The sequence below is a fragment of the Ambystoma mexicanum genome, chromosome 3p (genome assembly GCF_040938575.1).
Source record: "Ambystoma mexicanum isolate Mex_15411 chromosome 3p, UKY_AmexF1_1, whole genome shotgun sequence".
Lineage (NCBI taxonomy): Eukaryota > Metazoa > Chordata > Amphibia > Caudata > Ambystomatidae > Ambystoma > Ambystoma mexicanum.
This window is the reverse complement of record NC_090925.1, coordinates 1164943469-1164970064: the sequence shown is the minus strand read 5'-3', so window position 1 is coordinate 1164970064 and position 26596 is coordinate 1164943469. Positions and strand designations below refer to the sequence as shown.

At 48.0% G+C, this 26596-nt stretch overlaps 1 protein-coding gene across 2 annotated transcripts in view; it reads left to right on the top strand.

Moving 5' to 3' along the window:
* SAR1B (secretion associated Ras related GTPase 1B) overlaps positions 1-26596 on the top strand; it is a 543089-nt gene that overhangs the window by 323693 nt on the left and 192800 nt on the right. For both annotated transcript variants that reach the window (XM_069652568.1, XM_069652569.1), the window contains exon 5: positions 2883-2948. In XM_069652568.1, the coding sequence (XP_069508669.1) occupies positions 2883-2948 (66 nt within the window). The remainder of the gene's footprint in view (positions 1-2882; positions 2949-26596) is intronic.

The window sequence follows — 26596 nt, the reverse complement described above, 5'->3', positions numbered from 1 at the left end:
AGTGAATGTGACTTCTATAGCCGAGGCTCCTCCGCTTGGCCAGGCATGCTGGAATTGTTTGTAGCGCCGACACCCTCAGTGGGGCGGCACGGTGGCAGCCATTGTTGCTCCCCAGGCCCCCCCCCTTATCATACCGCATTCGTCTCTCACTCCTACCAATCTACCCTCCTCCCCCAGCAACCCACCCCCGTCCACCCAAAGGATAGGCAAAGACCAGTAGGATGAGTGGGAGGAAAAATTGCCACAGCAAACTTTATAACACATAAAGTCAGGAGTTATCTTACAGGTGTTCCGTTCACGCTCAGGATTTTCTGCGCTGAGAGCAAGCAACTATCCCCCCCCGCCCCTTCTGGTCCCTGGGGGACCAGACGCGGGCGCCCAGTCCCTTCCTCAGCAGTCCCTCTCTACCCTTTGGCCATTTCATTTCTTTATTTTGCAATTTCTTTTCATTTTATTTTGCAATTTCTTTTCATTTTCTTTCCCCAACGCTATTTCAGTGCGATTGCTATTCTGTGCTTTACTTTCCATTACATTTTCCATTTCCGCTTAGGCTCCTTCAAAAAGGATGCGTTCCGGTCTCATTTTACTTTTGCTACCTTTCCCCTGGATTCCCTCTTCCCGTTTCCCCAGGTTGGCTTATTGATCCCGGTTAACTTTCTCTCCCCAAACAGGTCTTCCTCCTTCCTTTTTCGGACCTCCTACCAGGGAGCCCCTCTCCCCCCCTCAAACGAGACCCCGATCCGCCCTATCTCTCCCTGCTGCCTTAGACCCATCCCCCCCGGCCCCCAGCGCGCCCTCCTGTTCTAGAGAACCCCCTCCGTCAAGCGCTACCTATCCCCCAGAGCCCAGCATCCTTCTTATCCCCATCCTCTTCCCCTGCCTATCGCTAAGGAGGGGTCCATCCCAACTAACACCCCTGCTCCTCCTGGCCCCTACCCCCGCACTCCAAGGCCCCCCTCCCCCAAGTTTCTTTTCGATCTCCTTAAGCTGCCAATCACAAAGGGCCCCCTTCTCTGGGGCCCCCCTTCCCCTCAGTTACCAACGTACTTGCCGGAGCCCCGTTCCCAGTGCCAAGTTTTCATTTCAGCCCCCCCCCCCGTTGCTGACTTCATTGTTCCTTTCCAATTTTCAGTTTCCAACGATGCACTTCACTTTCCAATTTTCAGTTTCCAACGATGCATTTCCCATTTCCCCCACCCACTTTTGGAGTTGGAAAGGTCTTCCAAGCCCCCTAACCCTCCCCATTCACGTGGGCCTCCCCTGAGTCTAATACTCCTGGGCGCCGTTCTTAATAAACTGATGGCTGTGCAGTTCCCCTTGTGGTATCCGCCAGTACTTTCTAACGGGAACACCAGGTAACATCCGCTGGGCTTGTCTGCAAGAGAAAACATCACACATCAGTACAACCTTGAAAAGGGGAGGGCGGGAGGGCAACGTAGGCGAGAGCCGGCAGAGAGACCCAGTGACCTTTCCCAGGGTATTTAAGCCCAATGGGCGCGCGAGGTGATGACGTCACCTGCCCCTCCACCCCCCTCCAGGGGGTGCGATGCGTGGCTCACCCCCCCCCCCATGGATCCTCGAGCCACCATGCCTCGTGAGGCAGTCGGCACTAAGGGGGGCCCCCGCCGAGGGGCCCTCCTTCGTCGGGCGCGGGAGCCCGTCGGTTCAGGCCTATGTAGTGTATTATTTACAACCTGTGGAATTTCCCATTAGCCCGAGGGAAGGGCTATGGAAAGTAGGTGCGAGCGCATGCTACTTAGCATTGTGACTTTTGCACCCCTAAGCAGTAGTGCTCTGTCTTCACACATCTCTTCCCCGATGTCGGACTATAAAGGCCTGTGACTTTTGGTATGGATGGAGGACAAAGAACCCGAATCTTTGGAACTCAGCAGCCATGTTCTATGATGGGAAATGGGTACGACCAGGATCAGCAAGCGGGTTTGACTTTCGATTTAGAAAGATAATAGCACTGCCTGGTAGCAGTATGTCCCATATATTAGCTATCCTGGACAATGTCCCTCCCAGTATAGTATAAAAGACATGTGTTGGGCCTAGCATCCAGTAATAAGCCACTGATAGCTTGTTTCCCTATATGTTGTTCTCTGCACTGCTGATGCCAACCGTACCCAAGTTATGAAAGGGTAGAAACCGCAAGGCCTAGGTGCTGTTTTCGAATCTACATGCTGCAAAAAACTGTTATGAAAAATCTCTTGAACGCCCACTTGATTCTGGTCCAATTATGTATTATAATATTGATTAGACTATATAAGCTGATGTTCATAAACAGAGCCTCATAGACAGCCTTAGCAACTCTGAGACTTGCTGTTGCACTCTCTCCCAATCTCAGCTGTTATGTGTAACCAGATACAAGATTACCAGCCAGCTGTGTTAGTGTGCGTGTCATTATAATTATTGTTCTCACATCATCACTGTGCTCCTGTGGCCTCCTTCAATATTCGGTGGTTTGCATTTTATGAGTCTGGGGGAAATTAGGACTTGAGGGTTAGGGGCACAGGGGGGGTCACAAAGGTGAGTAACGTTTGCTTTTTTGTTTTAAGGCCCTTGCTCGTTTTGTTGTACCCTTTTTCTTTGTTTCGTGGAAATCTTGTACAAATCTCTATCTTGAAGCTGCTTTTATGATATTGCCCTGAGACTGTTTTAATAAGCAATGCATTGTAGAGAATCGCGGAGTACCAAGCCTGGGGTGCAGGTGTTAAACTGCTCCGGGAAAAGCCCTGTTTGTAATCCGTTTGATTTATGAAACCTAATGGTTTATAATGCTGTTTTTATTGTAGTGAGGGCACAGTGTGTAACTTGCTAAAGAACCCAGGGCTGGCATGTTGACCTTCCTTAAACGCCTTTTGTGTTTCTTTGTGACCTAGCCTCGGAAGAGCTGACTATCGCTGGCATGACGTTTACCACATTTGATCTGGGTGGGCATGCCCAAGGTGAGTTACACCACGTTTGCTTCTTTTATAATCCATACTCGAGCAGTCCATTTCACGTGTAAGATCTCTGCCCTGCTGCCAAACCTGTTCGTTCCACCTTGATTTGCATGGCCACACTCTGCATTGCAATACTGCAAGGAAATGCGGGGATGTAGTGGAACTCTTTTAGTTTTTTCCAGCACATACAATCAAGTCGCATACACAGCAGCATTGTATGTCTTAAATCGAAGTCAATGAATGTGCATAATCGGATCTTTAGTTTCCGAAATGTTCTTGACCTCAAGGTGCTAAGGCCATGCAAAGCAATCTACGTAGTGAGAAAACATGCATTGAAATGCATTTTGAAGCAAATTTCGTTTTTACTACTCTTGAGCCTTCCATCTTTTTCTTCTCATGTCTTGATCAGGTCAGTGGGCCAACGGAATATCAAATGAGTGGCTTTCTTATTGTTTGATAATTTTTTGACATTGATATATTTACACACATACAAAACTAGTAATCTTTCTCAAATCATCATGGGTCGTTATCAGTAGGAAATAAAATTGGCTAAAGAAGACCACAAGTCCTATTCATTGGGAAAACTCTGGTGGCCATATTAATTTATTCCAACCGGTGCATAGGATGGATGCAGCATGGTCAATATTTCATTACAAAACATTTAGAAGGCGACTGCTTCGTGAGACCAGTGGCTTCAGTGGTTCAATGATCTAAGTTAGGTTATCGGCCAAGTTTTCACACTTTAGGCCCTGCACAACATTGGCGTGGAAAAAGTAACCACAGACTATTCCAGTGGATTGGTGAACGGTTGGTGAGCAACCCCCATCCCCTCAATACGCTGGGTTTTACACTGGAAGGGACAAATCCATTTCAATGGAGTGGGAGATGTGGACATGGGACGGAAACAATGTTGCCGGTGGAAGTACAGTGTCTCAGCGTAGAAGTCTCAGGCAGTCACTGTGTTCTCACGCTCTGAACAATTAATCGGGCTGGAAGACATACGGTAATTCATGCAAGGTAAGCTTCTTCTATGCTTCTCACATGGTTAGGGCAGGCAAGCCTGCTTACTATATGATGACTTCCATTTGCTAAAGCTGTCTTGCCTAGAAAAGCAGCAGCCTAAAACATACTTCACTATGCCAAAAGGGAAACGCGTCAGATGCGAGAGTTGCAGAGGCGAGCACTGCTACACACTAGGTGATGAAGCGGTCAGTGTTGGGACATGCACAGTAGAACATAGGGCTCACCTCACAATGGCCATAAGGCACTTGTTAAACATGGCAATTTGATTCGCATTGGCAGCATTATTATAATGCAACCAGGGTCAGGGAAGTTTATTTACATTTTCAAAACCCAGGTTTTCCCCCCACAATTCCCTTCTATAAGGACTTCACTCCAGTCTCATCCACTACGTCTTTAGGGGAGCAGACATCACATTCGGACATGTCATAACATTGGACTTCTTCACTTGTGTGGCAGTAAAACACTGTTGTAGTCTGGGGAACCTCGGAGCAGAGGGCATAAACTCGATAGTAGAGACATTTACAGCTCATTATTAGACATGACAGATTTAGGATCAGAACTGTAAAGGTGGACTGGTAAACCCCAGTTTAATCAGAACTGGTAGGCTGGGAAATCCCACACCGAATAATGGAAATAGTCAAAGTAAATGGCAAAAGCTGCTTTAACACTCACTATAAAGCAGGGGCATCACATAAGCACACAAGTCTTAAAAAGCACTCAGAGGCTCTCGTACAGAAGAACAGATTATAAATGAAAATTAAGTAATTACTGACATCATAATAAAATCTTGGTTACAAAAACCGATGGGAAATGGGGATTGGTTAAGGGAATTGACTATATATGCATTAGATAGGGGTACGTTTTCTCATTGGTCCCAACCTATCTATTGGCTCCACCTGAGAGCACCTCTAAATTAATAATGGAGAATACATGTCATCTGTATACGACTTAATTGTCTAATGCAACATGTACTGGGCAGCGTAGCATTGAGAGGTTTGATTGATTGGCATCTACCTTACCAACCATGAACCCTTGACAGGTTGCAAACACATGAGCCAAAGATGGAGTAGGGGAAGAGAAGTCTGCAAACTGTTTTCCTACAATTAAAAAATATAGTATTCCTTAATCCTAAGCCATCAGCCGGAGTAACCACTCTGTAGTCGGCCTTGCCAGGCGCCTCCGTTCTGGAAATCGGTGGGGAGTTGATGCAGTTGCCTGTCTGTGTCTGGAGCTAATGAATAGACACGGTCTTTGAATTATAGGTCACATGTGAGAAGACCCTGTTTTGAATCATTTCACCCTGCATTTATTGAGTTTTTAACTAATTTGAGCGCAAGCAATATTACGTTCTCAACCACTAGGGACTTAGTCGATCCGTTCCTTATACAGATTTGAGCTTATAATTACTAGGCATTCGGCGTTCAAAGGCTGTTTCGTTCTTCAATCTTAGAGAAATATGTCTTGTGCCTTGGGAATCGTTATCTTGCGTTCTTCTCCAAACCGTCCAAATCTCCCCTAATTTCTCATTGTCCTTGGAAAGGGCTGCGCAGTCACCATCTCCCTGTATTTCAGTGAATTCAGCAGGTTGAGCTTCCCTGCAGCCTCAAGGCGTCCCATTCAGTTCAATGCGGGCTGGGACATCCGTTCTCAAAAAGATGGCTGCCCATTATTGTTACATTTCTACGTTTGCAAGCTCTATACGTATGTTGTTCATGTTGCATTTCAGCTTATGCATTGCTTATGTTATGTTCTTTATGGTTGCAAGCAATATTCTCTGTGTATAAATACACATTTGACCTAAAGTCTGCATTTCTTTATGGTGAGTGCATATTTTCTTCGTGTCTATTGCATGCGCATGTGTCAGTTAACAGTGAGTTTGCTCCCTCGCTGTCTTTGATTACATCAAGTCCATTTCCTCCTGTATCTGCCTGGGATAAGGCCGGTATGGTTTCCTTAGTGAGTAATGTTTCTCACCCATGTGGTATTGGTGTGGGGGAGGGAACACAGTGATGAATGACGCATTGTTCTGATCTTGGTGATCCGCCTTGATGGTCGTGCAGCTATAAATTACCTCCGTCCCCAAGTACCGCTCGAGCAGGTAAAGAATACTGCTCTAGCAATCTTTGAGGCCACAGGTGATGAGTGGCGTCGTCAATCGGATACCTGGAACACCGGAAGGACCCCTGAGTGCTGTAAGGCAAAGGTTAGGATCAGTTATACTGTGAACAATAATGGCAGTGCAAGCACACAAGGAGAAAATGGCAAAGCTTACCCTGGGGATGACAGGACAGGTAGTAAGCCTGAATAAACAACGAGGGAAGACCGACAGCAGGCTGGGATGTACAGCACTTGCTCCCACTCACACCGGTAGCCAGAGCGCGACCAGATAGCAAGGTCCAGGTGGTGAACCCCAAATGACTCAGGAGACAAAACGTGATTGCCAGGAGCGTGGGTAGAAGTTCGCCAAAACAGAAGGGTAATCCAGAGCAGTTCCAGGGCCAGAAAAAGGGTGGTCAAGAGTTCCAAGGGTCCAGAAGATGCGTCGAAACAAAACGGGCAATCCAAGACAAGTCCAAGTAGCGGTCCGTGGTCGAGTTCCAAAGCGTATCAAGAAGAACGAGGGTAATGCCGAACAGGTCTCTGGTGGAAACAGCTGTGAAGCACTGAGTGTTTCCTCTCAACTCTTTTTGAAGGAAAGGTAGATCACGTGACAAGGCACGTGACCGCACAGAAGCGTCACGTGATGGACGGACGCCATCAATGATTGGTGTTCGTCCGATGTGGACGCCAGCGTCGGCTACAGGCGATCCCGTGACCGGTCACGTGATCGTCTGAGCGAGACGCGATCAGGTTCCCCCGTGCGTGGAAGCTGGAGCCGCCGACGCCGGAGCCGTCGGGCATGTATGAGACGCCATGGCAAGCGCCAGCATGGAAATGGGCGGAAAGAGGTGGTTCTGCCCCCTCGGACATCCCGCCTGCCGTGTCTTCCCCGTTGGTGTGGGTGGTGGGTATGGGAACGAATGGTGCCTGGTGAGTGACAGGAGGAGGGTAGGACCGGGGACATGACAGAGCCCCCCCCCCAAAGGCCCACGACCGCGTGGGCTCGTGGGATTATCATGATGAAAACGGGCCAACAAACGGGGGGCATGAACATCCCGGGAAACCACCCACGAACGATCCTCCGGGCCATAACCCAACCAGTCCACCAAGTACTGCAGGACACCCTGATGAACGCGAGAACCCAAAATAGCCCGGACCTCAAACACATCGGGAGAAGAGACAGAGACGGGAGCAGGAGGAGAAACCAAGCGGGTAGGGCCAGGGCAAGGCTTAAGGAGAGAAACGTGGAATACCGGGTGGATCCGCCAGGCGGGGGGAACTGCCAGCCGCAACACCACCGGGTTCAGAACCTTGACAACTTTGTAAGGACCCACAAAACGAGGCAACAGCTTGCGGCAGCCAGGGATATGTAGATGACGTGTGGACAGCCAAACCCTATCCCCCACCCCGTAAACGGGCGGAACAGCCCTCTTTTTGTCAGCAGCCGCCTTCATAGAAGCCTGTGCCTCACGTAAGTGGACCAAGGTCTGAGCGTGTACAGATACAATGTCTCGGGCACAAGCCGATGCGGCTGGGGTGTCGGAAGAGGAATAGTCTGGAATGGGGAGGGCACGAGGATGCTGACCGTAGAGTGAAAAGAAAGGTGAGTAACCGGTAGCCGAGTGCAGAGCATTGTTGTAGGCAAACTCCGCAGTTTGTAGCAGATTGAGCCATGTGTCCTGGTATTGAAGTGTTAGGCAGCGTAGATACTGTTCCATCGTTTGGTTGACCCTTTCGGTCTGACCGTCGCTCTCCGGGTGATACGAAGAGGAAAACCGGGCATCAATGCCCAACAGAGCGGTTAGGGCCCGCCAAAAGCGGGAGGTGAACTGGGAACCACGGTCAGAGACCAACACATGGGGCAATCCGAAAAGGCAGAATACATGTTTGAAGAAATGTTTGGCCAAGACAGGGGCAGAGGGAATACCCTTACAGGGTATAAAACGGGCAAACTTGGTATAAGAGTCGACTATGACCCAAATAGTGTCAAACCCATGAGTGCGGGGGAGATCAGTGACCAGATCCATGGAGATCGTATGCCAAGGTCGTGGAGGGATTGGGAGAGGAAGGAGCAGACCCAAAGGCCGACCCCTGCGCGATTTGCCCTGGGCACACACCGCACAGGTGTTGACATAGTCCCGTACGTCACGCTTCATCGTAGGCCACCAGCACCAACGCTTAAGGAGATCTAAGGTGCGAAGCTGTCCGGGGTGACCGTTGACGGCAGCGTCGTGGGACCAGGTCAGCGCTTGGTTCCGGGTTTCACTTGTGGGTAGAAGGAGTTTACCCCCCTGAACGAAAGGCAACCCATCTTGCATGACTGGGTCCCATTCCGCCAATGATTGCGGATACCGAGAGGCCCATTGGCGGATAGTGGACAACAAGAAGGGTGTTGGTGTGCATAGACAGATAACGTGATTCTTTCCCAACAGAGTGTCCGGGAAAGAGGGAAGGGTCTCCCCCCCAGGTGAACGGGACAGGGCATCGGCCTTACCGTGCCCAACACCGGGCCTGTGTTTGACCACAAAATCATAAGCGGCAAAGAACAGATGCCACCTAACCTGGCGACTGTTGGTGCATTTCAAGGAAGCAAGGTCCTGGAGATTTTTATGATCGGAGAACACCGTGGTTTGATGTTTGGCACCTAGAAGGTGGTGTCTCCAGACCTGTAGTGCATCCTTAATAGCCAGTAGTTCCTTTTCTGTAACCGTGTAGTGTAGTTCGGTAGTCGTGAACTTGCGGGAGTGGAATGCTACCGGATGCAAACGGTTGGTGGTAGGACAGGTCTGGGATAACACCGCACCTAATGCATAGGACGAGGCATCTGCTTCCAGAATATACGGAAGGTCGGGATCAGGGTGTTGTAATACCGGAGCGGAGGTGAACAGGGTTTTCAGTATGTCGAAAGCAGATTGCTGCGCAGTGGACCATACATAGGGGACAGAAGGGCTAGTGAGTGCCGTAAGTGGAGCCGCAACCGAAGAAAACCCTGATATGAATCTCCGATAGAAGTTCGCAAATCCTAGGAACGACTGCAGCTGCTTGAGATTGGTCGGAGTGGGCCATTCGTCGATCGCCCGTACCTTGGATTGATTCATAGAGAGTCCCTTGGGCGTGATATGGAACCCCAGGAATTCGATTTGATTTGTATGGAACGTACATTTCTCGGGTTTGGCGTAAAGGGCGTTGCTTTGTAGTCGCGACAGTACTTCTCTGACATGTTTTATGTGTTCATCAAGGGAAGTGGAGAACACCAGAATGTCATCTAGGTAAACAATCACATAAGTATTCAAGATGTCGTTAAAAACATCGTCCATAAAGTGTTGGAAGGTAGCCGGGGCGTTACATAGGCCAAAAGGCATTACAGTATACTCAAATAGGCCTTGTCGTGAGCAGAAGGCCGTTTTCCATTCATCACCGTCACGCATGCGTATAAGATTGTATGCCCCGCGGAGGTCTAGTTTGGTGTATATTGTGGCATGGGTGAGTTTGTCCAGCAAGGGAGTGATCAGAGGTATGGGGTAGCGGTTCTTTACTGTGACGGCGTTCAAGCGCCTATAATCGACACAGGGACGGAGGTCCCCTTCCTTCTTTGGAACGAAGAATATAGGGCTTGCAGCCGGAGAAGTCGATGGACGAATATGTCCCAGCCGTAAAGCCTGTTGGACATACTCCTGCAAGGTCCGCTCTTCCACCTGAGTAAGGGAGTAGATACGACCCTTCGGAATGGATGCGCCAGGTATCAGGTCGATAGGACAGTCGTAGGGTCGATGCGGGGGTAGGCCTTCTGCTGAACCCTTATCGAATACCGCCTGGAAATCGCGGTAAACAGCAGGTATCCCACCCGTGACAGCCCCTACTGTGTGCGTATCATGGTGATCTGTATTGTCCCCTATAGCCATGGACGTGACGCTTCCCAGGATGCCCGCTGGACTAGAGAACTGAGGTGTTGCCAGGAGGCAGTAGTGTTGGCATGTTTCGGATTCAAATGAAACCTGACCCGTCCCCCAGTTAATGAGGGGATTGTGCCGTCTTAGCCAAGGAATGCCTAATATTACTCCGAACTGAGGGGTAGAGATGAGATCGAATGATATCGTCTCTTTGTGGTTTTCCTGAACAACCAGCTCTAAGGGAGCGGTCTGTTGCCGGATCGGGCCAGAGGCAAGAGACGTACCATCCACCGCCTGGACCGGTTCGGGACAATCCTTTGTGACCAAAGGCAGGTTCAACGAACCGGCCAAGGCTATGTCGATGAAGCAGCCTGTAGCACCTGAGTCTATCACTATTGACACGGCGTGAGACCCAGTAGCATGGTTCAGAAAGGCCTGTACTATAATGGGTCGCACAGGACCAAAGGTAGGTTCAGAGGTATTCCGGATAGTACTCGCTCCCACCTCTGATCTTAGGGGCGAGCCTTCTGAAAACCCGGGTTTCTATTTTTTGGGCGGCGAGGGCACTCTTTTATGAAATGGCCGTTAAGACCGCAGTAAAAACAGGCATTGTCCGTTCTCCTGCGCTCTCGTTCAACATGAGAGATAGGGCTGCGGATCCCGCCTATCTGCATGGGTTCGGGGGTGGCAACGGCCGTGGATGGGAGTGGAAACGAGGATGAACCTTCTCCGCGTCGCTCCGATCGTCTGGCATCGACTTGCAACGTTAAGTCCACCAAATCGGCGTATACTGTGGGAAGCGTAGGCACTACGGACAAGGCATCTTTCATGGCCCCAGATAAACCCCGGTAATACACCACAGCCTTTTTATTTTCTGGCCAGGAGGTCTCCGCAGACAGCTGATTGAACCTGGTGATGTACTCTATGAGGGTTGAGCGACCCTGTGTGAGATCTAGGAATTCCATGTCCCTAGACTGCGCTTTGTGCCTGGTGTCAAATACTTTTGCCATCTCTTGGGTCAGCAATTCAAAATCGTACAACGCAGGGTGGTTGTTTTCCAGCAATGGATTGGCCCATGTGGCGGCTACCCCTGATAGATGGGAGAGAAGAAAGGCTGCTTTTGATACAGAATCGGGGAAAGCCTGAGGGCGACACATGAAATGGAGCTTACAGTGATTGATGAAAGTACGCTATTTCTTTGGGTCGCCCTGGTATCGCTCGGGAGTAGCCAAGGGGAAAGGGTTTTGGATCACCACAGGAGCGGCCGGGAAGGAAGGGGGTATGATAGGAGGAGGGTTTTGGGGAGCAATAGGTTCGTCAAATTCGGCTTCTGCAGGTAAGGGATGGCGTGTACTTAGTACCGTGTCGAGGCGGTGGTGTAATGCGGTGGTGGCGGCGGTCATATCAGCGTGCAGGGTTGAGGTAGCGGTAGCCATGTCGACCCTGAGTGCTGTCACTGCCTGCATTAGAGCCGTCACGGGGTCCCCGGCTGAGGTGTCCATAGCTGGACGACCAATAGGCTTCACAGTCTGTTCTGATCTTGGTGATCCGCCTTGATGGTCGTGCAGCTATAAATTACCTCCGTCCCCAAGTACCGCTCGAGCAGGTAAAGAATACTGCTCTAGCAATCTTTGAGGCCACAGGTGATGAGTGGCGTCGTCAATCGGATACCTGGAACACCGGAAGGACCCCTGAGTGCTGTAAGGCAAAGGTTAGGATCAGGTATACTGTGAACAATAATGGCAGTGCAAGCACACAAGGAGAAAATGGCAAAGCTTACCCTGGGGATGACAGGACAGGTAGTAAGCCTGAATAAACAACGAGGGAAGACCGACAGCAGGCTGGGATGTACAGCACTTGCTCCCACTCACACCGGTAGCCAGAGCGCGACCAGATAGCAAGGTCCAGGTGGTGAACCCCAAATGACTCAGGAGACAAAACGTGATTGCCAGGAGCGTGGGTAGAAGTTCGCCAAAACAGAAGGGTAATCCAGAGCAGTTCCAGGGCCAGAAAAAGGGTGGTCAAGAGTTCCAAGGGTCCAGAAGATGCATCGAAACAAAACGGGCAATCCAAGACAAGTCCAAGTAGCGGTCCGTGGTCGAGTTCCAAAGCGTATCAAGAAGAACGAGGGTAATGCCGAACAGGTCTCTGGTGGAAACAGCTGTGAAGCACTGAGTGTTTCCTCTCAACTCTTTTTGAAGGAAAGGTAGATCACGTGACAAGGCACGTGACCGCACAGAAGCGTCACGTGATGGACGGACGCCATCAATGATTGGTGTTCGTCCGATGTGGACGCCAGCGTCGGCTACAGGCGATCCCGTGACCGGTCACGTGATCGTCTGAGCGAGACGCGATCAGGTTCCCCCGTGCTTGGAAGCTGGAGCCGCCGACGCCGGAGCCGTCGGGCATGTATGAGACGCCATGGCAAGCGCCAGCATGGAAATGGGCGGAAAGAGGTGGTTCTGCCCCCTCGGACATCCCGCCTGCCGTGTCTTCCCCGTTGGTGTGGGTGGTGGGTATGGGAACGAATGGTGCCTGGTGAGTGACAGGAGGAGGGTAGGACCGGGGACATGACACGCATTCATCTGCCTGTCAACAGAACAAAGATTATGAGCAGAATCTGACCGATGGATGCACCCAGGGGTCCAAGGATACCTAGAATCCCGGACTTGAATGTCTAGGTTGCCTACGGACTTGTCTAGAGGAGGCTTAAAGTGCTATGGATGTGAGTGATGAGTTCAGTGATGTTGCTGGCATAGCTGGGTACGAAAGTGCTGTGTACACTGTTCACGATTGTGCACACTCCCCCCCCTCCGCCCCCTCATGAATCAGTCGGGTGAGGCGGTCCCAATATACCTTGATTTCTAGGGTTGGTATGAGGTAACCCATCCTGGCGACAAATCCCTCCCAGGTGGAGTTTCTTTAAGAGCGCGGCTAAGCATGTTTGGTGCACGGCAGACAGGACGTATCCCATGTAGCAACTCCCACCCCAGTTGATGGGCAACCAGGGCTTAGCCTTGTCCCTACAGATAAAGTAGGTCCTGAACAAGTGGGGTACTCGGATTGGGCAAAAGAGAAATTCGGATCAAAAGCAAAGATGACCTTATTAATGATCACACTAGTGTTGGTGTACAGGTAGTATTGTTACTTGCCGTTTTCCATGAACAGCGGACCACGGTTGAAATAGCACAAAAGGCCAGTAGCCTGAGATGAGGTGATGTGCTGCTGGCTTCTTGAGTAACTTGGTTGGGGTAGGGAAATTCCGGCGGAACGGTAAACTGGGATTGGGTGTTACTGCAGGGTCCGAGGCCAGGGCACCAAGTAAGTAGCTTGAGGTCTAGACAGACATCACCTCATTGGAAGGGAATGGGGGCTATGGGAAACTTGGAGGATTAGTTATGAGCTAGGTGGACACACACCCAGCAATCTATTACATTGAAGAAGCAGGCATACTGCCAGGTAAAGTGCAGGCAAGTGTTCTCACTGTGAACCGAGGGGTGAGGGGGATGGGCCATCGATCTCATGACAGGTGGTTTGGATAGAAGCAGTGAGGCGGGAATAAACCAATGAACTGATAATAACAACCGTAGTCAAATAACCAGACATAGTGTATAACCGGGGCTTGAGCCTGAGTGTGGAGTTCCAGAGAACCTGGCCAGTGATACAGTCCCTGCGGCCGGAGCCAATGCCTAAAGTTCAGTTCACAAGGCATCGGCGGTGCACAGCATGGCCACCGTCAGGAGTTCGACAGTCCAATTGGTGTTTCCAGGTGCCAATAGCACGTTCATGGTCGTGCTAGTGGTAGAGCTCTACTAGCTAAAGGTTCAAGCTAAAAATATCTGCAGTAGCATTGCCACATGTTTATGACGGTCATCAGGACAAAGAGGATGACCAAGAGGTGATGGCAACAGGGACCAAAACCAGCAGGCACTGGCATATCACTGGTAGTAGCTTCCAATTTTTTCCAGTGTACAACCACATCAGGTGGGTTCATCTTTGACAAGGGGACAGATCCAGGAGCGAGTGGGTAGAGCAGTTGCCACTGCGTCCTGGGTCACTGACACTGTGGCGGCCTCTCACGGGACCGCAGGGCATACCTTCCTGGGCCTGTATTGTGAGATCCAGGGGTTCAGACACTGGAGGTGGTATGCCAGGAGTGGGATCTAAATCGGGGTCGTGCCACCCAAGGCCTCGACTGCTTGATGAAGGAGCCTGAGCAGCATTTCCCGCAATCATAGGTGGCAAAGTTGCAGGTCTTGGTCCAGTACTTGCTTGTACTAGTAGACTGAGAGCAACAGTCTCTGACTCAGGCATTGCTCTTCCACGGCCTACAGTGCTGGGTGGGAATGGCACTGGCAGACTGGAGGTGGGCCGGCACAATTGTCGGCGGTCACAGTGGGGCCCGGGGCCAGGCTGTGGAAGATTGGGCAAAGCAGAGGTGGTGTCCTGGTGTCCTGGTGGGTGTGAGGGGTGCAGAGACCTTGCAGCAGTGGGAAGCATGGACTCACGCTGTCCTTCCAGTGCACTTGAGGGTGGTGTGGGTAGTACGGAGGACTGGTATGGTCTGCGCCACCTGGGCTGGAGTGCCGACTTCTTCTGATGGACTTTTGGTTCCGGCAGGGGAGCATGGACCGTAGTACGAAGAGCGAACTGTTTTAACCAGCATGCAACAGTACTCGAGCAAGATGTCATCCTCTAGATGCAGGTTCTAGAGGTGAGGAGCTGCGAAGGAGCAGTTCGTACTTGCATGGGGCGACCTGTGAGTATCTCATGTGCAGACAGTTTATTCTTAGGTTGCAGATTATTATGCATGGGAAGCACAGCTAGGGGCAATGTCTGGGGCCATTTCAGCCCTGTTTCTTGACACACTTCATACAGGCGAGGTTTGAGGTCACTTTTTTGGTGTTGTACATGAGCGTTTGACTGGGGTGGTATGCGCAATGGAACTGCTAAGGTATTCCTAGTGCCTTGTACACTTACTTCATGATCTGACCTGCCGGTCACTCTCTATGACTGGGGGCTGCCCAAATCGGGGTATGAATTCTGCCAATAGCTTTTTGGCCACAGTAGTGGTGTCTGCCCTCTTACATGGGTAGGCTTCCATCCACCCTGAGAACACATCTACTATAACGAAGGGTGAAGTTAGGCTCTAGGAGTGGAACCTGCCTGTGCTAAGCTCCATTTGATTTAAGGTTTGGGAGTATCGCAAGATCACAGGAGTGGTTTTGGGGTTTAGCCTGGACCCCAGTTTGGTAGGTAGGTAAAGAGTTTTTACTCCTGGATATCTTGCTTGGATTTGCTGCAATGATTAGTTCCAACACTCTGGTAGGTACGAAGCAATTTGTTTTTTCTTGGATTTTTTTTTAATACAATTGTTAGTGTTTGAGAAACACTATTAGGACTTGGTGTACCAATTCGGTCAGCCGACACGTGTTTCGACCCTGGGGGTCTTTCTCAAGGCTGATCAATATTCAATAGTGCCAGGTGATGTGTAAAATGTGACGATATATGATAGTTGTACATTAGTCAAAACATTGTGGTGTTGGGGTGACGTGAAAACATTGTAACAGTTTAAGAATCATAGCATTATAAACAGTTTGAATTACATTGGGAATTAGATTCCAGTTTGGAAGAAAATGGAGGAAGAAACGGAAAAGAGTTAGCAAAAGATTTGGGTTGATGTGCAATTAGTAATGGGGGGAGGGACATGGTGTACCTCTTTCCATGTGTGAATTTCTGTGAGCCCTCATTGGGGTCCTGGTTCAGTTGTTGAAAGCTGTCCTTGTGGCAGTCTTGGCTCCTGTTGGGCCCTAGAGAGGGGTTTAATAGAGAGTGATGGATTGGTAGGTGAGTTGCATCCAGTGGGGGTATGGCTGGGCAGCGAGCATGGTTGGGGGAGCCCATGTTGGTTAAACTGCCATTTGGTGCTTGTGCCATGGGGGTGAGGTCACTTAAGTGTTGGTAATTCCAAGCCTATTTGGAGCATGGCTGTTAATTAGGACAATTTAATTATCTAAAAAGAAACCGTTTTGGTCTCAGTTGCCTAGATTAATGAGGTGAGAGTGAAGGAGGTTAATGGCTACGAGCTATATAGCTGGTGCAGAGCCCATGTGTGGCGGGGCAGTGTCTCCCTCGTGCCGTGGGGATGTGGGCGCTTACCTGGAATCCAAGGTTGAGCGTCCTGGGTGCTCTGTCGTGCTCCTGCTGTAATGCCGGGCGCCGCCTACTTATTTAATCACGCATGCGCTGTGTCACGTAGTGTGGACACCTGCCCATGCGCGACAGTGTAGCGTTCGCTTGGCGGACTTCCCACGCATGCGCGTCGGAAGACACCAGCGCGCATGCTTGGCGGACTAGTGAGGCGTTTGAGAAGCATTCGCCTGGTCTGATTAGTGAAAGCCGTAATTGCACTTGGCCTTGGGGCGGGCCAAGGGGAGTGGAGGGGGGGGGATCATGGAATGGGAGAGTGCAAGGCTCTCTGGAATAAACCCAAATAGAAGGGTGTGATTTGGAAAAAGGGCTATGCCTATATTATGAGCTAAGATGTGATTGCCATGGAGTAATACCATAGGCCTACTGGGTGTGGTGGCCCAGTACGCTGTGCCTGGGTGTGGGCCTAATTTGGGCAAGGAGGATAAATCAGTTCAATAGTGCCTGGATCCTGATGGGATGGCTCTCCCAGTGCAAGTGGGGTATGAATTCTGCCAATACCTTTTTGGCCACAGTAGTGGTGTCTGCCCTCCTACATGGGTAGGCTTCCATCCACCCTGAGAACACATCTACTATAACGAGACAGTATGGAAATTGCATGCAAGTGGGGAGCTGCATAAAACCTGTCTGCACGTTTAATAAGGGACCCTCCGCTACTGATCATGCAGACAATGGCCCCTCCCTCAATATTGTGAGTTAAACAATTGTAACGGTGCAGAAGTATGAGCCTGACACAATAGTGGCATGTTGATTGACAAAGACTTTCAGGCAAAAATAAAGAGGAAACCTAACTCTCGCTAATTCTAAGAGAGGGTTCCCTGCCTCTAATTAAGAAGCAATGAGTCGCTCAGACTATCCAAGTAAATAAATAGTCCAACGTCATGTCAACATACCTACTTCTATCCCTCACACTTAAAACTAAAATGAAAAAGGGTAGTGGTTCTTCTTGGTCCACAACAATGACTCCCTTCTTCTGGACCATGAGCCACAGGTCCAATCATAGGGGGAATTTCCCCAGTGAGAATTACTCCCTTCTCTGTGTCTCAGTTCCTTTCTGAGGAAACAAAGTTCCAGCTTCTAGCGTTTCAAGGGTTCAGTTCAAATGCAAAAGAAAGTCCAAACTTAAACATCATTCCTCCTTGAACATTGTTGTACTTCACTATTGGGTTCCTGGAGAATGTCTCCCTTCTCCAGGTATATGGTTCTCCGTGTCCTCACAGAGCCTGGGGAATGACACCCTTCCACGGACCTTCTTTTCACTGAATAAAAATAAAGAATAATTCTTCCAAAAGAACATGAGTAATTTGTTCATGAGACCCAATCTTCTGGGAAGATATCCGGGTGGTATTGTCTCCTTCTCCTGAGGTCGCCTTGCTTTCCAGTTCACAAGCGCTGGGTGGAATGTCTCCCTTCCCCCAAGCCCTTCTCAGACTTGCACAGGTCATACACAATCTTTAGGGAGGACTACGTCCATTCCCCTGGCTTGCTTTACACTTCAAAAGTTCTTATTTCACATGAGTTCCCAATCCTATGGATGTGGGTCCCAGACCTGTGTGTACCTCCTGACTGGGTGCAGAAGTCCTGGTTCACTATCTTGCCAGGTACTGTGACTATGAAGAGGACTTAGGTTGCTCTTCATAGAAGGATGACGGTCCCAGACCAATGGGATTCTCTTCCCTTAGTGTTGGCGTTCCTTTTTGCTTGTACCTCAGGGGCTTCCCTTAGGTCCCAATATCGTAGCTCCAGCATCTTCCATTGCATTCTGGTACCCCTTCCGACTGCCCCTGAGCCATTGTGCCTTTAGGGTCTCTACCATCTCGGTCCGGTCGGTATCTGGGATTCTCCGCTCTTCTGGCATGCTGCAGCGTCTGCGCGGCACTCAGATTCTCAGCGGATGCACCTTCCTGCAACCTCGCGGCCCTTCTGCTTGGCTGGCCAGGACATCTGCTATTCTGCTTCGCCAGATGGTTCTTCCATTTCGGACCAGGTAAGAGCCACTCGGCCTACCCGGTAAGCTCTCCTGCAACTGCTCAAGCCCTTTGCTGAGCCAAGCGTTCCCCACGCTCGCAGTTTATCTAGGGAGGGCCTCCCTCTTTCCTGGTTTCCTGCTTCAGCTTTGATTGGACCTTGCCCAGTTAGCTTTTAGCAACAACTAGACTGTTCATTCGGGTTCTCGTGACTGCTCTCTATTCTTCTGCACTGCTTCTTCGTTCCAGCACTGATCTTTAGGTCTTCCAGTGAGCTAATTGGTCTCTCCCTCGTCTCAGTACTTAAGGGATACATGTTCCCTGTTTCAGCATATGCGGACGATATAGTACTTAGGGCCAGAACTCCCAGGGCAATGCAGACTTTGGTCGATGTCTATGCTTCCTTTATGACTGGTCTAGGCCCCAAAATTAATACCTCCAAATCAGCAGTGATGAGCTGTAGTAAAGGCAGAAAGCTTATCAAGATGCACCCAATAGTGTGTAAGGGGGAAGTCATCTCTGAAAAAGTGCTAATACCTGGGGGGTCTGTCCCGTTTTTCCACCAAATGTAAGGGCCAACATATGGAATCAGCTCTTAAGGTCTACACTATGCAAGTAAAGGCAGCCACCCAATATGGAGCAGCATTATGGGGGTACTGTAAGGTCGGAAGTATGCAGGCCAGGGAAAACTGTTTCTTCAAAAAGCTCTTGGGACTTCCAGGCTCTAATTCCTGTGCCGCGGTGCAAAGAAAATTGGGGATGGTCTTTTGGGAAGATGATTGGGCAGTAGCCCCAAGCATTATGTGGCTCAGAATATGGGGGAACAAAAATGCCTCGTTGTGCCACTTTATTATCAAAGCTACATTGAATAAGGACCTGTGGCTCAATATACCCTGGCTGAGGTCCGTGAAGGAGTTACTGTGTAAGGCGAATGTGCCGCTTGAGCCACCTTCCACTGTGATGCTACTCCAGCACGAAGTTAGATCATTTAAAGAAGCAGTAACCAGGGAAAGTGTGGCCAAACGCCCAAATGCAGCACAGATGTCACAAGGGGATAATGCGCACTTGCTCATATGTGGGACACCAATCTTACAGCTGTACCTTGTGTGGGCAAGGGAAAAACACCATAGCTGGCTCATTACAAGGGCACGTTTTGATTGTTTAAGGTTGAGATGCAACACAGTGAAATGGGTGGGCTACCCGATGACCCAAGTTGCCCCGTGTGTGGTGCCCCAAACGAAAATTTGAGCCATGTTATTCTGTTTTGCCCGGCCTAAGCGAAAATAAGGAAACTGACAATTTTACAAATAAAAAAACGTACAGATCTGTGTCACTATAGGCCAGCCATTATTTTTCTATTAATGGCAGAAACAGAATTGACGGCTTGGGCCCTGTTGTTGTATTTGAAGGCTGCCATGTATGTAAGAAGGGAGTTTTTAAGAGGTCAAGACACTGCATTTTAGAATCATGTTAATTGCGTGTTCTATTTATATATCCTTTTTCTGGAATTCTTTTTTTGTCTTTTTAAATAATGTAATGGTGCTTGATTTGTCTAACCTGTATCAATGAATGATGTCAAATTGTCTATTTTGTTGCATGCATGTGTTTGATGAATATTTTATATTCGAATAAACATTTACATCACATACACCTTGAGGAGTCCACACTCTTCCTCGTCCCAGTACTTCCTATATTGGTGGCATTACAGAAACATATAGCAACACTAGGGAAAGTGTTGGTGGAGGGGGGCTTAGGTAGGTGTGTTACGTGGGCTATGGGGATACCATGTTCTCCCCAGGTCATCACAAATCCCATAGGGGGCTTCCCTCCCCATGAGATCTACCCACTGAGTACAACTCCCAGGGTGACTATCGGGTAGAGGCCTCACCTCTTTGGATTCATGGGAAAGGGAGGGCTCCCACTAGGGGAGAAGTGACTTCTGGGGATTCATCACATTAATTTCTTTCACAGTAATCTTGTGCTGTTGTGGTGAGACCAGGAGCGACCCAGTCTCAATTTACAGTAACAGTCATCACGTTTTTACCTGAGTGTGGAATGCCATGAGCCTTACGGGCCAGGTAGGGTAGGAGTAGCTTGAGGCACCAGGTGACCGTCTGGGGAGCGACAAAGTGAATAAAAAAAATCTATCATATTTTAACCCCTAACTTACGTTGTTGCTTAACACAGGTCCCCTTTTTTGCTTCTGGGGCTTAGTCTTGGGAGTATGGCCAGGCTGGAAAGGGAAGCAATCAGTGACTTTTGGAATGCAACACAAACAAGAGATTCATTAGGGGACTGGGGCATGTTTAAGGCCGCTGAATGAGCTGCACAGTTGCTAGGGCATTTCCTTGGGCAGTGAAAGACTGAGACGGAGTGTGTCCCCCTGCATTTAACGATGGCTAGGGCAGCAGGAAGCAATAATGCATGTGAGCTGTTAGGCCTAATTGCCTGCCTACTGCTACAGCATCCCTCTTCAGCCCTCTTCTTTTCATCGTGGGATTATGGGACGTGTAGTTCCCTTCAGCAAAGTTAGCTATTTTAGCAATTGAGTTACTTTTAAGGGTAGATTTACTTCCCTTAGGCTCATTAAAGGATGGCCTGTTATAATTAGTTATTACAGGGGAAGAAATTGTATTTAAGGCATTTTCTCTAGATTCTTTTACATTATGCCTTTGGGAGTAAGGAGGGTGTTTATCCTGAGATACCTTGAAATATCTTTCTGTTAATAAGACTTACTCAGATTTAAAAGAACTTTTACCCGGGGTCACAAATCTTATATCTGGGTCAGAGACATTATAATGACAACATGCCATTGCCTGTTTTGACAACCCAGAAAGGCACTTCCTTTCATAGGACAAATACTACGTCTCATCCCACGGGATCTCCTCAACACTCTGGGCCCCGTCTCCTCTCAGATGATCCTCTCGCAGTACATCCCCAAGGTCAATAAGTGTCTGGCTTTCCCTGGGAGGAGACTTTAGTCAGGGTTTCAGTGAGGGATCCATAGGATTCTTCACACTTGGTAGCTTCGGTCTACCAGTCTGTAACTATCCATTGCTGTTGGTGTACGTGGACACCCTTCTTCTCTATTGATTTGCGCAGGATTGTTCTCTTGTCTAAATTGAATGAACCTTCCAGAGGAAAATGTCTAGTTGTCTCATTCTGTGTATGTTCGTGCCATTTACGCAGAAACTTGCAGGCCTTGAGTGAGTAGTGTGTAATCATAAAATGAGCTGCATTTCCTTTATGAGGAAGTGGCACTTCTCTAGGCTGACCTGAACCCATTCTCGCAGGGGATATGACAAGGTATGACTTATTGCAGGACCAGGCCCATACCTAACTTTGTCTGCGGAGGGGCCCTATGGCTCAGCTCATAGCTGACCACTCTGCCATGTCTATTCAGAGGCCCATGTAGAAATACCTGGCCCCTTTTCCTCCCCCGTTACTGAAAATTCAGGGACATCAGCATGCGTCGGTTGAATTCAGATGACTGACTTGCAGTCGTTGCCCTCCGTTATGCTACCCATAGCGCAGAGCGGTGTTCAGGTTCTTCAGAGACCTGGGTAGGAATGGAACGAAGACAAGACACACAAACATTGCAAACAAAGCATGTTGCAGCTCCCGTACTTGGATAGAGGATAGTGTAAATACAAAGCTGGGGTGGCACACACATGGTTACAATAGGGCGGATGGGGCTTGAAAAGACAATCACAGGGCTCTCATCCCATATATTTTCTTCTTATTCGTACAAGGTGTTCATGTCCCAGTCCCTGGTTTTATCCTACACTATTTTGACCTGTGCTGTGGTCTCATTTTATCTTGAGTCAGTAGGGAGCATGGATCTGCTGCTTTTTTACTCTTACTCTTGACTTTGGTGGCTTACCGCTTTCATAGTTATCCTGATCAGATCACATTTGTGGGCCGCATACCTTCCCTCCTATGTCCTAGGACAACAGACAGTTTCCAGAGATCCGACTTCAGAATTCTTATTACCAGAGACAAATATTTCCCCAACATGTCACAGACAATATTAAAGAGGACATGACACTGCAGTTACATGCGTTCACCATGATTTTTCAGTCGGCTCCACATCCGTGTTGGCTCTGTCTACTCCCCGTAGTTCCCAGGCATGCCTGCCAGCTGTCCCCTCCTACGAAAACGTCTCTCCTGGGCCCACAGCGATTGCTGGAAGTCACATCCAGCAACCCTTGAGTTCGACTGCAAGGAAGCGGGAATCCAATGTCACCTGCACCAATCTTGTAGTGGAAAAAGTGACCACAGACTGTTCCAGTGGATTGGTGAATGGTTTTATTAATAGCAAAGCCACAGGACAACAAAAAACCAACAGCAGTACGAGACACTGCTCAAACAACCCCCTCTGCCCTCAATACGCTGGGTTATGTACTGGAAGGGACACATGCATTTCAATGGAGAGGGGGGTGTGGACATGAGACTGAAACAATGTTGCCGGTGGAAGGACAGTGTCTCAGTGTACAAATCTCAGGCGCAGTGGCTGCGAGTAATTCATGCAAGGTAAGCTTCTTCTGCAGCTCTCACACGGTTATGATGACTTCCGTTTGCTAAAGCCGCATTGTTTAAAAAAGCACAGTCTAAAACATGCTTACTTATACCAAAAGGAAAACATGTCGGATTCGAGAGTTGTGGAAATGAGCACTGCAACACACTAGGCAACGAAGCTGTCTAGGTTAGGACATGCGCAGTGCAATATAAGGCTCACCTCACAATGGCAATACAGCACTTGTTAAACATGGCAGTTTGCATTAGCAGCACAGTATTATAATGCAACCGGGGTCAGGGAAGTTTATTTACATTTTCAAAACCCAGGTTTTCCCCCACAACATTGAGCACAAGGACATTCTGGTTCAAGATTTTAAAATAAAACATTTTTATGAACTAGTGTAACTTGTTGAATGGGAAATCCTCCACATAACTGTACATGAGAAACCAACTTCTTATCTTCGTCAGCTGAAGGCCTGTTCTCCCATGATCTCCAATCTGTACACAGATGTGCTGTCAATGTTGGTGGATGATCTACCGTTCACAAACATGCCGACAACTCCGTTATACTTGAGGATACCTACCATAGACATGATCCCCAATTCATAATGATTGCCTATCAAAAATACAACCCTGTGTGCTTGCGCTTGAAATTTGCGCTGCGCAAGCAACATTTCTGGAGAATGAATACCTCTATTCTACAAAATGATGAGGTGGTTGAGAGACTAGTGCAGGAAATAGTTTTTTGTGTCGGAAAATCACCTGGGGGATTTGAGTCCGGGTATTGTGTGGGAAGCTTTTAAATGTACCATACATGGTCATCTGATTACTGTGACTAGTGGCCAGCGAAAGCAATGCGTCAATAAAGAAGCTGAGCTAGTGGTGAAGATCAGTGAATTATCTAAAAAAAAAGTTATGGCTAATCCAACCAGTGTGGACTCAAGGTCAGAAATGTTGAGGGAGAAGAAAGATTTGAAAAAGCTGATAGATGAATATACTGAGCAGACATTTATCAAAAATGTGCATATTTTGAGAAGGGGAAAAATGCGACAGATGGTAGGCTTATAGATTACGCAAGAGGGAGGCTGACAGATCTATACCATCTATTCGGGACAAAAATAAGATTTCATATAATCCGAAAGAAATTAACAACATCTTTCGGGATTTCTATGTAGAATTATATCAAAATGAATTAGGCGTGACGGGCATAGAGAATAACTTTTTGAAGGAGTCAACTCTTTCAATGATTACTGAGAGTGATTCACAACTTTTGGAGGAAGACATTACGGTTGATGAAATTAAGCGGGCAATTACTAAACTGAACACAAGGAAATCCCCAGGTCCTGATGGTTTACCTGTGGAAGCTTATAGGTTATTACCGAATTCTGCCCTGTTCCTGTTGAATGATATGTATACGGCATCATTGGCGAAAGGTTTATTACCGGATACTACTAGACACGCGATAATATCTGTCTTCCCAAAAAATGGCAAGGATTATACCCTACCCACAAGTTATAGGCCAATAAGTCTTATCAATACAGACAACAAGATCCTGGCTAAAGTTTTGGCATTAAGATTGGAGAATCTTCTGCCATCATTAATACATATAAATCAATCGGGTTTTGTGAAAGGGAGAAAAACCTAGTAACGTCAGGATTACATACAATTTCCAGGGCGAGCGAGCGAGCAGCAGGAGGATGTTGCTGTACTATCCCTCGATGCCGAGAAGGCTTTTGACGGAGTGAATTGGGACTTTCTTTTCTCTGTGCTTGATGGGATGGGATTTATGGGAAAATTTGTGTCATGGATCAGACTACTTTATAGTAAACCAACAGCTGAAGTAAATACCAATGGAATACGATCAGACAGATTCTCGCTTAAAAGAGATACTAGGCAGGGGTGCCCTTTGTTGCCCTTGTTGTTTATCGCCATTGGAACCGTTAGCAGCGGCCATCAGGGAAGAATGTAGAATAATGGATTTGTCATGCTGGGGACTAGAGCAAAACTTGTGGTTATATGCTGATGATATGCTTTTAGTCCTCAGGGACCTGCAACATGCGATACCGGCACTTATGGACATCTTGACAGAGTTTCATTCGTCTTCTGCTTACAAAATAAATTGGACTAAATCTGAGGTACTGCTACTGGTGCATTTTTGTGATAAAAAAATGTGTAACGGAATTGGGATTCAGATGGTGTACGGACAGAATGCTATATTTAGGACTTTGGTTGACACCCAGAATCAAAGACATGATGCATGGAAACATGAAGATAGTATGTTGTAACTTAAGGGATGATCTGGAAAGATGGAGTCTGTTGAAACTGCCACTTTGGGGCAAGGTGAATGCTTTGAAAATGGTTTCTGCCCCAAAGGTTCACTATGTACCGAGTATGATTCCTCTGACTATAACTTCCATTTATTGGAATGAAATGGATGGATTACTTCAGGCATTCTTGTGGGATAAGAAACCACCAAGGTTAAAGTTGTGGAAGTTGCAACTACCTCTATTAAAAGGTGGATTAGGGGTACCTAATTTCAGAGCCTACCATCTGGCGTATATGTCAAATTTTTTTGTTCCGTTTTTGGAAGATTTGACTGATGATTGGATATTGGCAGAGACTAGTTACAATGGTCCTTTTCCTTTGACGTCAGGAGCTATCTTGACCACGAAATCAAGACGAAGTTGTGGGAAAAATCCATTGATTGTATGTTTGAGAAGCTCGTGGAAGAAACTGTGTGACTTGAATGGAGTGGATGTGTTGAAGGATACTGGTGCGTCAGTATGGATGAATCCGGCTATTAAAATAGATGGCAGAGTGGTGTTCTGGGCTGATTGGTATTTAGGAGGTGTTCAATGGATAGCTGATCTGTTTACGGATGGGAGATGGATGACAGCAAGAGAATTACAGTTCAGTTCTAACATTGAGAATTGCAAAGTTTCTGACTACAGAAAGGTCAGAAGAGCAATTGGAGATATTGACTCGAAAATAGGCTTAATTTAGACTTGTTTACAAGGAAGGCAGTAGGAGTGGAAAGAGGACTAGCCAGCCGTGTTTACCATATGGTTGTGTCTGAGTACAAGGGTAATGACTCATTAAGAGAAGAGTGGTGTAGGAGAATTGGTACAGATATTTCAGAAGAGTTATGAAAGCAAATGTGTGAGAATGTCAGGCTGTGGTCTTTGGGGCTTACAGAGAGATCTGGACAGATTAAGATCCTAAATCGGGTTTATTGGACACCAGAAAGAATGTGGAAGTGAGGTATGTTGGAGAATTCGGATTGTTGGACATGTACACATGAATCGGGTACCCTGCAACACATGTTGTGGGATTGCAGGATGGTGAGAGTGTTTTGGAGAGAGATAGGCGTGGTTTGCGAAAAAGTGATTGAGGGATTGCCGACTTTGGACTTTAAAACAGTGGTGTTGGGGAGTGATGAGGCTTTGGATGACCTTACACAGTGTCAGAAAAAATGGCTATTCAGAGGGGCTATGATTGGGAAGAAAATAAATCTGAGCAATTGGAAATGTGCTTTGAACCTAAAGATTGAAGCTTGGACTGAGGATATGCATGCTCTAGCAGATGTGGAGAGGGTGCTATATAAGATGGGGGGGGGGGAAAAGATTGTTTGAAAAAATTTGGGGGAGATATGTATCACTGTACTAAACTATGAAATAATATGAAATGTATCTGAATGAGGCGGGTGGGTGTTTGGGTAGGGTGATTAGGGAGGAGGTACGGGATCAGTTGTGAGATGTTTTGTTAATAGTTTCCTTCAATGTATAATACGGTTTTGTTTATCTGATCTGTACACTGTTTTTATTTTATTTTCTGTCTATTTTTGTAACATAACTGTGCATTATTCTGGATTTTGTTAACATGTAAATAAATAAACCTGAATAGCCGACAACTTTCTTCTGCTTTATGTTCAAAACCACAAATC